This window comes from Spermophilus citellus (assembly GCF_964194105.1).
Source record: "Spermophilus citellus genome assembly, chromosome: 9".
Classification (NCBI taxonomy): Eukaryota; Metazoa; Chordata; class Mammalia; order Rodentia; family Sciuridae; genus Spermophilus; species Spermophilus citellus.
This window is the reverse complement of record NC_138191.1, coordinates 98,015,200-98,029,145: the sequence shown is the minus strand read 5'-3', so window position 1 is coordinate 98,029,145 and position 13,946 is coordinate 98,015,200. Positions and strand designations below refer to the sequence as shown.

Genomic DNA, 13,946 nt, shown 5'->3' with positions numbered 1-13,946 from the left:
TTTCATATTTCAGTGTGTTTCTGAACCTACAAGAAAAAGTTCAGGGTGCTTCAAAAAGAACTGAACAAACTGAAAAATTTTATCACTGCTTATTTATGTGAATACGTAGTCAAAATCAATTTTTTTGTGTGTATTATGCATAAATAGAAACTCTAAAAGTCATTTTGTAGCTTGGCGTGGTGGTACATACCTATAATTCCAGTGAAGCAGGAGGCTGAAGTAGGAGGATCACATGTTTGAGGCTAGCCTCAGCAATTTAGTGAGACTGAATCTCAAAAAATTAAAAGGACTAGGGATATAGCTTAGTGGTAAAGCACCCCTAAGTTAAACCTCTAGTACTGAAAACAAACTAAGTAAGCAAATAAATAATTACAAAAGGATTGGGGGTATAGCTCAGTGGTAGAGTGCCCCTGGGTTCAATTTCCAAATGTGTTTAAAAAAAAAAAAAAAAGAGAGAAACTTCCATTGTTGTCTCTATAATATTAAAAACACTTAATGTGTACCCTTGTGTCACTTGGCATATGTCAGTGTTACAGTCCAATTCATTTTAGACCTTTGTGGTATATCATTTCAATGGTTGAAATGTCACCTATGATACATTCTTTCATTTCTTCAAAGCTGCATTTTTCCAGTATGAATATCTCATATATGAAACTTAGTTATTGAGTTTAAGTATTTGATTATTTTTGTTATTATTTTTGGTGCTAATGCAAAAAATTGTTATTTTTTCCTGTAATATTAACAGCTATTGGAGCTCAATACCTAGAACTATTAATTCACTGGGGACTATGGTGATATTTTAGTCTTTTTTTTTTTTCACTTATAGTTGGATTACTTTTACAAGAGCCACTTCCTGTTATTTATGTTTGGTAATCCAATGGTACCTGAATCACAGTTTAAGATAAGTATGTTAACCTGTATAAATAAAAAATTCCTACATAGACTTAATTTTGAACAGACCTCTTAGAGAGCTTGAAAAATCTGGAAAATTAATAAATTTATTTGATGAATACCTATTGTGCTTATTTTGAGCTAAGCATAATGCTAGACATGGGGCACAGTGGTGAATGGATCAGTCTAGTGGAAAGATTATAATAGCTATGAAAGAGATGATTTAGATCAGAAGGTCTCTAAAGAAGTGATTGAGGGGCTGGGGTTTGTGGTTTAGAGGTAGAGTGCTTGCCTAGCATGCATGAGGCACTTGGTTCATGCATCCTCAGCACCACATTAAAAATAAGATAAAGGTATTGTGTCCACCTACAACTAAAAAATAAATATTAAAAAAAAAAGAAGTGATTGAGTTAGGAAGGATAAATAGAAATTAGTCAAGCAAAGAGAGAATGGAAGGTTTCAGAGTTTATTATTATTTATAATGGTATTTTGTTGAGAAAGAGCTTAGCTTAATGAAAAATTAGAAAAAGGGTTGATGCTGCATTGTGAGCAAGGGGGAAAGAGTTACATTAAAAGGCAGGTAAGTGGGCTGGGAGTATAGGCCCATGGTAGATTGATTGCCTAGCATGCATGAGATACATAGGGCCCTGGATTCAATCCCCAGCACCCGTTACCCCTGTAAAAGAGGCACCGGGTATGGTGGCACACACTTGTAATCCCAGCTACTGTGGAGGCTGAGGCAGGAGGATCACAGGTTCCAGGCCTTGGTAATTTTTTTTTTTTTAAAGAGAGAGAGAGAGAGAGAGAATTTTTAAATATTTATTTTTTAGTTCTCGGCGGACACAACATCTTTCTTTGTATGTGGTGCTGAGGATCCAACCCAGGCCGCACGCATGCCAGGCGAGCACGCTACCACTTGAGCCACATCCCCAACCCAGGCCTTGGTAATTTAACAAGACCCTGTGTCAAAAATAAATAAATAAAAATAAAAAAGTCTGAGGGATGTAGTTCAGTGGTAAAGTGCCTTTGGGTTTAATCTTCAGTACCACACAAAGAGGCAGATAAGAACCTCATGGCATGGTAAGGCCTTATAAATAGTGTTAAATATCTTGAAATTTATTTTAGGTACAGTACAGAAAATTTTCCCTATAGGTTTATACTTGGTTCTGAGCCTATTTAATGTACATCTCTTTAGGATGACTATTCAGGATGGGTTAGAAAGTAATAATTCCCATTTGTTTCGTCTTACATGACTATCCTGGATGTCATCTTTAGAGTGGTTGTTTAGATAGAGAAATGTAGAGGGTTGAAAAGAAGTCTGAAAGTTAATCTTTTGGTTGTGTTCAAAGGTGTCTGGAGAAGCCAATGAAACTCAGATTGCAGAAGCACTGAAGCGGTACAGCGAAAGGGCATTTTTTGTCCGAGAAGCTCTATTTCACCTTTTTAGCCTGACTCATGTGATGGAAAAAACAAAACCAGAAATTTTAAAGGTAAGAGTTATGAAAAATTTGAAACTATCTCCCTGGTAGATGAGGATTTTCTAAGAAAATTTGCATTTAGTCTTTAATTTTTATTTATAATGGAATTAATGATCTGTGATTTTAATTATTAGCTATAAATGAAAGATAGCTGCCTAGTGTAATGGAAGTTTTATAAAGGTCTCATTAAGAAATGTAAATGCTTTCTAGTAATATTCAACTGCCTAAAACTAGAGATAACGCTGACATTTTATCACTAGCTCTAGTAAAAAATGAAAATAATCTGGGCACTGTGGTCCATGCCTGTAATCCCAGTGACTTGGGAGGCTGAGGCAGGAGGATCGCAGATTCAAAGCCATCCTCATCAACTTAGCAATACCCTGTCTCAAAATAAAAAATAAAAAGGGCTCTGTGGATGTGGCTTAGTGGTTAAGTGTTCCTGGGTTTAATTCCTGGTATCCCCCCACCCCCCCCCCCAAAAAAAAAATGAAAGTATATGACTGGAATCAGTACACTGCATTGTATATCAGCCTTGTATTGCTTCCCACTTAAAGAATTTTTTTAGAAATGCAATATGAGAATTCCTTAATGCATTTTTTATGCCATTTTCCCATGCAACTTAGTAAGACCCTTTCTCAAAATGAAAAATCAAAAGGTCTGGGGATGTAGCTCAGTGGTAGAACTCTCAATCTCCGGTACCAAAAAATCTGAAATGAAAATCACATTTGTGACTAGGCACGGTGGTAGAAGCCTGTAAACCCAGTGACTTGGGAAACTGAGACAGAAGATAGCAAGTTTAAGGCCAGCCTGGGGAACTTAGCAAGACTCTATCTCAAAATAAAAAATGAAAAGGCTGTGGATATATTCAGTGCTAAAACACCCCTGGGTTCAATTCTCCAATACTATAAAAAAATTTTTATTTGTGAATCTCACAAAGAAATTTAAATTTGATAGGGATAGATGGGTACATGAATCTGCATTTTAATAAACCCTCAAGATGTTTTCTTTTTTTCTTCAGTACTGGGGAGTTGACCCAGGGGAATCAATTTCTAAGCTACATCCCCAGCCTTTTTTTTATTTGGAGATAGGTTCTCATTAAGTTGCCCATACTGGCCTCAAACTTGGGATTCTCCAGCTTCAAACCTCCAAGTACCTGGGAATACAGGTGTATGCCACCACACCTGAGAAGCCCAGAAGATATTTCTTTCTTTCTTTTTTTCTTTTTTTTGTAGTTGGACAGCATGACTTTATTTTGTTTGCTTATTTTTATATGTGGTGTTAAGGATTGAACCCAGTGCCTCACATGTGCCAGGCAAGTGCTCTGCCACTAAGCCCCAGCCCCAGTACCCACCCATTAAGATATTTCTAATGCACATTGAATTCTGAAGAATAGTGAGTATAGGACTATATTATATTTAATAACTTCTTTTAGTGAGCACAACAATCTGAAGAAATAGATTTTATCATTTTGCAGATTGTGAAACTGAAGGTCTAGAAGGTTAAGTAATAATAAGTCAGTGGCAGAGCCAGAACTGATTTGAATTCCTAACTATCTTAAATTTTGAAAACGTGGTGCTTGGATAGGAACTGGTAACATTTCATTCCTTAGTATATTATCCCCAAGATTTGTCAGTCCCTCCATAGATACTAGAGGATATTGGTATATCATTGTATATGCATTGTCTTTTTTTTGACATACCCATTAATTAAAAAAAAAACTCATTCATTTATTCATGGAACGAGTAGAGATTTTAAAATATAGGTGTTTTGTATAAGGAATTTTGCTCCAAAAGATAACAAAGAAAAAAGGTGATAATTGACTAAATAGAGTTTTGTTTGCTTTGTTTTCTTAAGAAGTGAAAAATAGTAGCTTGTTTGTATGGTCATATGAATGACCCAGCACAGAAAGATAAAATTGATATAGGTGTCAGAGATCAGCTGAAGTGATATCTTTGAGTAGAAAAGAAGGGAATGATTTAGCTTATAAATGGAGGCATAAACTTTAAAGAGAAGCCTAAAAAGATCATTTATGGTAACAGTAAGAAGGTTGCATATGTATGTCTGTGTGCAGGTAAGAGGGTAACATTTAGTAGTGAAAATCTGAAGTTCTTGCCTGATTGCTTCAGTTTTCTTAGTATAGTTGAAAACAATGTCTTCCACTGATAATGAGGAATGGGGAGGACTTGGGGAGGTTAAGGAGAAAGGGAAAGGTGAGGAATAGTTGTCTAGGCCAGGAGGAAATGAATGGATTTTATTGTATTACAACTTCAGCAGTGTTCTTCTCAAAGAGGGGAAAGTTGGGAATTGAAGGTACAATTTGTCACCATTCAAGTCAGTGAAAATTCATTCACTGCTTTCCATATAGTAGGTTTTAGGATTACAAATAGATCTTATTACATGTGTAGAAAAGATCTGCTGTACAGGAAAATCTCTAGATATAAAGAACTGGATATCGACCTTGACCAAGTGAGCAGGAACTGTTTGTGAGTAATTTCTAATATCCTAGGCTCTTTGCACACGAGGATAAAAAACATAGTTAAGACATCTTTGAAATTAGTATAGATCAATGAATTAAATTTGGTGTGAAAAGGGCTTGCATTTATAAGGTAAATTAAGAGAACTAATTATTTTTCAGCTTGTAGTTACTGGAATGAGAAATCACCCTATGAATTTGCCAGTGCAACTGGCTGCAAGCGCCTGTGTATTTAATTTAACCAAGCAGGATCTTGCTGCAGGAATGCCTGTTCGACTCCTGGCTGATGTAACCCATTTGCTGCTCAAAGCCATGGAACATTTTCCCAATCACCAGCAGGTAAGCTCATGTGAATTCCCATACAAATAAGCCTTTTAGTTTCTCCTTTTACCCATCTCCTACCTCCATATAGTTCAATTTAACAAACCAAGGCTAGAAGCTCAAATACCTTTTGAAACAGTATAGTAATAAATTTGTGGTATGATTGGGTATAGGACAATAGAGAAGTGAACAAGTGAGGCATAAATTCCATCCTTAGAATCTATATATTGGGGGAAATAGTGCAGACCATACAAAACTCACCTTCATCTAAATCTTGAGTTTTAATAATTTCAGTAAATAGTCATGGAGGATTTATTTTGGACTAGGCACTATCAAATACTGAGATACAGAAATGAGTAGGAGAGCTCGGCATGGTGGTGCATGCTGTAATCCCAGCAGGTATGGGAGGCTGAGGCAGGAGGATTGCAAGTTCAAAGCAAGTCTCAGCAATTTAGTGAGGCGTAAGCAACTCGAGAAGACCCTGTCTCAAAAAAATATAAAAAGGGCTGAGGATATGGCTCAGTGGTTAAGCACCTCTGGGTTCAACCCCCAGTACAAACAGAAATGAGTAGGACATATTTTTCTTTTTCTAGTTGTATAATAGACCAAATGACATGTCCTATTCTCAGGATAAATACTAAAAATGCTACTTGAATTATTTAGCTCTTTTGAAATTGAGCAGTAAGTGGCATATTAGTAAAACAGCAAAACCAAAACTCAGAGGCCCCAAAACAAGTAAAAATAACAGCCTTAAACTGGTCACTGAACTATTAAAGCCAGATTCACTTATTGAGAGCAGTTGCCAAACAAGAGGAAATTTAGGCTTTGGTTTTCATAGCCTCTAGAAAGCAAATGACAAAAGAAAGACCCCACACATAAATCTCTTACCACCCCACCAAAAGGATTTGCCCTTAGTAGAAGAAAGCTAAGAATAAACCTGTTTGTTTTAAACAAGATAATAAACTCAAAACAAAGTAGAAGGAAGGAAATTATAAAAAGAGAATAAAAATTGGGGCTGGGGATGTGGCTCAAGTGGTAGCGCGCTCGCCTGGCATGCGTGCGGCCCGGGTTTGATCCTCAGCACCACATACAAACAAAGATGTTGTGTCCGCCAAAAACTAAAAAATAAATATTAAAAAATTCTCTCTCTCTCTCTCTCTCTCTCTCTTTCTCTCTCTTTTTTTTTAAAAAAAAAGAATAAAAATTAATGAAAAAACCCACATGTACCATTGGATTAGAGAGGGTTAACAAAGCCAAGAATTATATATTTGTACTTGTTAATAATAATAATAAATCATTGGCAAAATTGATCAAGAAAAAAATGAGAAGATTTAAATTAAAAAAATTAGGATTCAGGTATGATGGTGCATACAGTAGTCCTGGGTATGTTGGGAGGCTGAGGCAGGACGATCAGAAGTTTGAGGTCCACATAGACAATTTAGCAAGACCTTGTCTCAAAATAAAATGAAAAGGATTGGGGATGTAGTTCAGAGGTAAACATTCCTGGATTAAATCCCCAATACAAAAAAAAACCCCAAACCAAAAAACCTCCCAGGTGCCCTGGTTCATGCCTGTATCTCAGCAATTCATGGGAGGCTGAGGCAGAGGATCATAAATTTAAGGCTTGCCTGGGCAACTTGGTGAGACTCTGTCTCAAAGTAAAAATAAAAAGGACTGGGTATGTGGCTCAGTGGTAAAGTGCCCCTGGGTTCAATCCCCAGTATTTAAATAAATAAATAGATAAGTTTTGTTTTGTTTTGTTTTTTAAAGTAAGGGACTGCTAAACACAGTGATTCCTCTCAGGGGAAATGAGAGTGAAACAAGGGGAGGAAACAGATTTTGTAAATGGTCCTATTGGTGATACATTTGTTTTCTTAAACTGAGTGGTAGGTACACAGGTATTTGTTGTATTCTTATTCTTTAAAAAAATTTTTTTTTTAGTTGTTGATGAACCTTTATTTTATTCATTTATTTATATGCGGTGCTGAGAATTGAACCCAATGCCTTACATATTCAAGGCAAGTGCTCTACCACTGCGCCACAACCCCATCCCTGTATTGTTACTCTTTATGCACCTGTTACTCAAAGTGCGTTCTGCCTATTGCCGTTAAGGTTTTTAGTAATACAGAATCTTGAGCTCTAAGCCACTGAATCATTCTGTAAAGATTTGCAGTTGATTTGTATGCATGTAACATTTGAGAAGCACTGCTTTATACCCACATACATTTAGTAAGTATTTTTCTGTATTCAGTATTAAATAATAACATTTAAAATGATTTAATTTAGTGGAGTGTGGTGGTACATGCCTGAAGTCTCAGCTACTTGGGAGGTAGAGGCAGGAGGATTGCTGGAACTCAGGAATTCAAGGCCAGGGAGGGCAAGATATCAAAACCTTGTCTCAAACAACAAATAAAACACCTGTAATTAAATGTCACGGAAACTTGAGGAAAATTAATAGTTCTACCAGTTAGATTGGTGTGTGGACAAAGATACATGACAAGACTTCAAAGAGATGGTGACATTGAAATCACTTTTTTTTTTTTTTGTTTTTTTTGGTACCAAGGATTGAACCCTTGACCCATATCCCTAGCACTTTTTTTTTTTTTTTTTTTTTTGGAGACAGGGTCTTGCTAAGTTGCTTAGAGTCTTGCTATGTTGCTGAGGCTGACTTTGAACTGATGATACTCCTGCCTCAACCTCCCAAATCTCATGGATTACCGGCATGTGCCATTGTCCCCGGTGAAATCGTATCTTGAAAACTAGATAGGATTTCACATCTGAGTAAAACAGTGGAAACGTATGTGAATGTGCAGGCCATTCCAGGAAGGCCAAGTTGCTTGTGACCAGAGTGTAGGAAGAACAGTGTAGGGTGTAGCCAGATGACTAGATTGGGTAAATGCCCATATAGAAAATTCTCGAATACTTGAAATTTCAAATCATAGCCCCAGAAGCCCAAATTCTAGCTGAGTAGAACTTGAAGAATACAGCAAGTATCTTACCTCTGGTTTGCCTGTGGTGCTTTTCAGAGGTAGTAAGACATAGATCCACTGAAGCTTTTTCTTCTATTACCAGTTTAAGCCATTAGTTTAGTTAAACTTCATGTCTTTTTATTCAATTCAGAATTTGTGTCCCTGGGCCAAATTCTACAAATCCAAACACAGGAACACATAATGTAGCACAGTGCAGCAAGTACTGAGATAGAAGTAAGTATAGCATGAGCATTCATAATATGAAAATCCAAAAATCTTTTGAAAACCAAAATTTTTGACACTGATGTGACGCTCAAAAAGTTTGGGATCTTGGAGCATTATGGATTCTGGATTTTCAGATTAGGAATGCTCAATTGTTAAATTTTAAGCAAATATTCCAAAATCTGAAAAGCTTTGAAATCTTAACCATTTTTTGGAACCAAGAATTTCAGATTTGAGCTGTTCTACCTATAATGCTGAGGACACAGAAGAATCATTTAGGTCAATTTGAAAATTAAGAAGTCTTCCTCAAAGATGTAATATCTGCCTTGAGCTGAATTGTGAAAAAAAATTAGGAGTTTTTCAGGTAAAGGAGGAAGAGGTATGGGCTTTCCATGCAGAGGTAATTGGAATAGCATTATTGTCTCTTATTTCAGTGGATCCTGTACAAATTATTGTTTATTTGGGGACAAAAATGAGAAGAAAGGTGACATAGGAGGCAAGGTACCTGCTACTCACTCATGTGCCAGATAATGATTCAGATTTCAGGGGAGGTAACTCAGGCCAAGTCTTTCCTATCACCTTGACTACTTGTAGTGAATATAGAATTTCCTAAGAAACTCTCTTAATTAATTATTCTTAGACCTGACTTGTTCAGTGTCATTTATCTGAGATTAGTGCTATTTTGTCTTTTCTGTGAAATTCCTCCTATCTCGATACATCTTCTATGAAACAAGTAACATGTTGATTTTATATCCGTTTTGCTGTTTCTTGACTAGCTTTAAATAGCCCATTAATCTGAGTTTTGTTTTCTGTGATTGAGCTCTTTATATTGTCTTCTTTAGGTAAGAGGTCTCCCAACTGACTACAATGAAAAATTTTTAAAGTATTAAAAAGTCACTTTCCCAAATTAAAAATTAATTAGTGCATACGAAATAACAAATTTTTTAAACCCACACCTTAAAAGTTATTATTTTGCTTCACAGGAATAACCTGAATCACCCTTCTGTTATGATGGTGTACTTTTACTGGTTGGTGAATGATTCATATTTTCATTTACTCTTGTTTAATGGTACTAGTCTAAACTTAAGACAGAGCCAAGTATATCAGTCAGTCTTTCTTTAAAGGCCAAAGTGTAAAACACTAGCCCCATATATTCTAGGTTAGAGTTAGGCTATCATCAAAGCAGGCTGGCTTGAATTTCTTGATGCTATATCACCAGGCAGAATTTTCAGCCATCATTTTTTTTAAAAAAATATTTATTTGTATTTGTAGATGGACAGAATGCCTTTATTTTATTTTATTTATTTATTTCTATGTGTTGCTGAGGATTGAACCCATTGCTTCATGCATGCTAAGCAAGCGCCCTGCCACTGAGCTACAGCCCCAGCCCTCAGCCATCGTTTTTTTTTTTAAAGAGAGAGAGAGAGAGAGAATTTTTTAGTATTTATTTTTTAGTTTTCGGCAGACACAACATTTTTATTTTATTTTTATGTGGTGCTGAGGATTGAACCCAGCTCCCCGCGCATGCCAGGGGAGCGTGCTACCGCTTGAGCCACATCCCCAGCCCCATCAGCCATCATTTTTGTCATATTTTCCATTTCAGAAAACAAAAAGACAAGGTTACTTGATGGACTACATGAAAGGAAGGAAGTTAACTGATATTATTGTGTTTATATTCTATTTCTCCTATAATAGAAAAAGACCAAAAAAAGTGCTAATAAATTTACATGGGCCCAGTGAAAGACCATATTTCAACAATAGACAGGCAAAGGAGCTGGGGATGTGGCTTAGTGGTAGTGCACTTGCCTTACTTGTGCACAGACCTGGTCTAGATTTCCAGCACCACAGAAACAAAACAAAACAAATAGATGGTCAGAATGAAGGTTGTAAGAAGTAACTAGTATTCCATCAGTTTTCTTCCTTTTCTAATAGAAGATAACAGAGCTGGCAGGCATGGTGTTCCAGCGGAAGCTGAGGCAGAGGGGTCCCAAGTTTGAGGCCTGCTTCAGCAATTCAGCAAGGCCCTGAAGAACTTGGTGAGACACTGCCTCAAAATAAACAAATAAGTAAATAAGGCTGGGGAAGTAGCTCAGTGATAAAGCACCCTTGGTTTAATCCAAGTATCCCCTCCTGCCAAAAAAAAAAGTTAAGAGTTCTGCGCAGTGGCACACATTATTACATAATTACACACATCTGTAATCCAGCTACTTGGAAGGCTAAGACAGGAGTATATCAAATTCAGGGCCATCCTGGGGAGTAAAGTAAGACCCTATATCAAAATTTAAGGACTGGAGTATAGCTTGGTGATAGAGCATTTGCCTAGCATGCATAAGATCCTGGTTTCCATCCCCAGGACTCCCTCCTAAAAAAACTAAAAACCAAATAAGCAAATAAAGAGTGATGTTTTATTTAGGATGTTTTTTCTTCCTTTGATTCTTTAGTTACAGAAGAATTGCCTCCTTTCACTTTGCAGTGACCGGATCCTTCAAGATGTTCCATTTAACAGGCAAGTGATAGCCATAAAAATTAAAATTTGGAATTTTAGAATTCTGTCTTGGGTCATTTCTTATTGGTTAGGATATCCTTGAGGTAAGATTAATTGAGTAGATGGAATTGTGTTTGACTCATTTAAAGAATGCTTAATCTTTCTCAGATTTAATGCTTTTGACTTTCTCAAGAGCTTATTGGCCCTTATTTTATAATTTTTTTTAATTTTTTAATGTTTATTTTTTAGTTTTCGGCGGACACAACATCTTTGTTTGTATGTGGTGCTGAGGATCGAACCCGGGCCGCATGCATGCCAGGCGAGCACGCTACCGCTTGAGCCACATTCCCAGCCCCTTATTTTATAATTTTTTAAAAGTATTTATTTTTTAGTTTTAGATCGACACAATTTATGTGGTGCTGAGGATCCAATCCCAGTACATCATATCAGGCGAGCACTCTAACCACTGAGCCACAATCTCAGCCCCCTTTATTTTATATTTATAAAATAAATTATATTGGTTATAGTTTGCAAAGTATCCACATAATATTGTGTGCTATTAGTATTATTATCCCCATTTAAAAGTTGAAGAGCCAGGCTGGGCACAGTGGTGCATGCCTGTAATCTTAGTGACTTGGGAAGCTGAGGCAGAAGTATCACAAGTTCCAGGCCAGCCTTAGCAACTTAATAAGACCCTGTGTCAAAATGAAAAAAAAATGTTTGGGCTGGAGATAAAGCTCAGTTGGTAGAATGCTTGCCTGGCATGCATAAAACCCTGGGTTCAATCCCCAGCACCCCCCCCCCCAAATAATTAAAAAATATTAAAAAGGACTGGAGATATAGCTCAGTGGTAGAATGCCACCCAGTACTGGAAATTGAGCCCAGTACTGAAAAAAAAAGAAAGATGAAGAAACTAAGTCTCAGGTTCAGTGCCTTGCCTGTGGTTTTGTGACTAATGATGACTGCAATGCTGGAAAGACTCAGGCCTTCTAGTTCTTTTCTCTGTAAAAAACCTCTTTATTATTATCATTATTCAGTGTTAAATTATGGAAGAAACATTTTAAGCAGAGGCTAATGGAAGCAATGTAATCGGATTCCATTACATGTAAAAGGGTCTCTTGTTGTCTTAAGTTGTACTTTGGAAGTTTTAACAGTGATTTTTTTTCCTTCATTTTACTATTTAAACATTCTTTTAACGATGGCATTTTGAAAAGGAAATTTATGACTTAATGAAGCACGTTTTTTGAGCGGCAATTTTATTGAGATTTATTTATTTATTTATATTTTTTAAATCTTTATTTTTGTATTTGTAGTTGAACCCAATAACTATTTATTTATATGTGGTGCTGAGGATCGAACCCAGGACCTCGCACGTGCGAGGCGAGCGCTCTACCGCTGAGCCATAACCCCAACCCGAGATTTATTTATTTTTGATACTGGGAATTGAACTCCTGGGTGCTTACCCACTGAGCTGCATCCCCAGCCCATTTTTAAAATTTTATTTAGAGACAGGATATAAGTTACTGAGAGCCTTATTAAGTTGCTGAGCCTGGCTTTGAACTTGTGATCCTCCTGCTTTGGCCTCCTAAGCCATTGATCTCCCAAGCCATTACAACCAGCCATGATTTACTTTTATTTGGATATAGAGTACACTGTTATCTGGTATGGCTAAGGGATGAGGTATTGCATCTATTATTGGAAGTAAATATTTGTATAAAAATATAACTATGTCTCCAGTAGATTGCTAATTTTATTTTATGAACACTGAACCTCTATGCCTATGGTTGAGATGAAATCAAAGGTGGGAAAGACTTTCTCACTCTCCTAAAGAAGATTAAAATTTAGTCCAAGTACTGGCAAGTTTTCTTAAAGAACCAAATTATAAATATTTTAGGCTGTGGGCTATAGGGTCTCTATTGAAAAGACTTAACTCATTGTAAAGAGCAGCCATAGATAATATGTAAACAAATGAGTGGGATCAGTTCCAACAAACTTTACAAAACAGGCAGCCTGGCCCACAGGTTATAGTTTGCCTCCCTCTGTTCTAGCCAATGCATCACGCTAGAATTGAGCTTCTTTGTGGCCAGAGGCTGTGACTGATTCATCTTTTTGTCTCTAGTGTGTGTGTGTGGTTTTTTTTTTTTTTTTTTTTTTTTGGTTTGTTACCAGTGATTGAACCCAGGGGCAGGGGCACTCCACTGAGCCACATCCCCAACCCTATTTTGTATATTATTTAGAAACAGGCTTTTACTGAGTTGCTTAGTGCCTTGAAGTTACTGAGGCTGGCTTGGAACTTGAGATCCTCCTGCCTCAGCCTCCTGTACTGCTGGAATTACAGGTGTATACCATCGCACCTGGCTCTGGTGTGTGTTTTTGTTTTTTAATATTTTTTTAGATGATGATGGGCCTTTTATTTTATTCATTTATTTATATGCGGTGCTGAGAATTGAACCCAGTACATCACACATGGTAGGCAAGTGCTGTACCACTGAGCCACAACCCCAGTCCTGTCTCCAGTGTTTATGTGAATATTTAATGGATGGGTGGATGAATAACTAAATGAGTATAACAAGAGACAGAAGTTTTCATAGAAGAGATGTTGGAAAAATTCACTAGAACCCCAAGCAAGGAAAGAAAGGTGATATATGATTGGTGATCATTGAAACTAAGCTAATGCATACCTACAATACAAGCTACTCAGGAGGCTGAGGCAGGCCTGGGAAACTTAGTGGGATTCTTGCCTCAAAATAAAATAAAAGAGCTGGGGAGGTAGCTCAGGTTGAGCACTTGCCTAGCATGTGCAAAGCCCTGGGTTTAATTCCTAGTGCTGGAAAAAAAAAAAAAATCTTCATGTTAGTGATGGCACTTGATATAATAATAATGAATGTGTCACACACCATTCCCAAATGTTTTTCATATGCTTAGTCAGTCCTTACAACAATCAGTAATATTGTTATTCTTATGTTCATTTTATAGATGAGGAGACAGGCACAGAAAGGCTTAATAACAAGTTCAAGGTAATGAAGATAATAAGTAGAGTAGTATAGATTTAAATCTAGACTGGTGGGCTGGGCATGTGGGTCAGTGGTAAGAGTCTGGCCTAGTGT

General features: G+C 36.8%; 1 protein-coding gene across 2 annotated transcripts in view; it reads left to right on the top strand.

Moving 5' to 3' along the window:
* The window catches only part of ZYG11B (zyg-11 family member B, cell cycle regulator), an 81,372-nt gene that overhangs the window by 42,389 nt on the left and 25,037 nt on the right, over window positions 1–13,946 (top strand). Inside the window, exons 4-6 of one of the 2 annotated variants that reach the window (XM_081305689.1) lie at window positions 2,241–2,381; window positions 5,005–5,181; window positions 10,796–10,860. In XM_081305689.1, the coding sequence (XP_081161815.1) occupies window positions 2,241–2,381; window positions 5,005–5,181; window positions 10,796–10,860 (383 nt within the window). The remainder of the gene's footprint in view (window positions 1–2,240; window positions 2,382–5,004; window positions 5,182–10,795; window positions 10,861–13,946) is intronic. The other variant, XM_081305690.1, reaches the window with a different exon arrangement.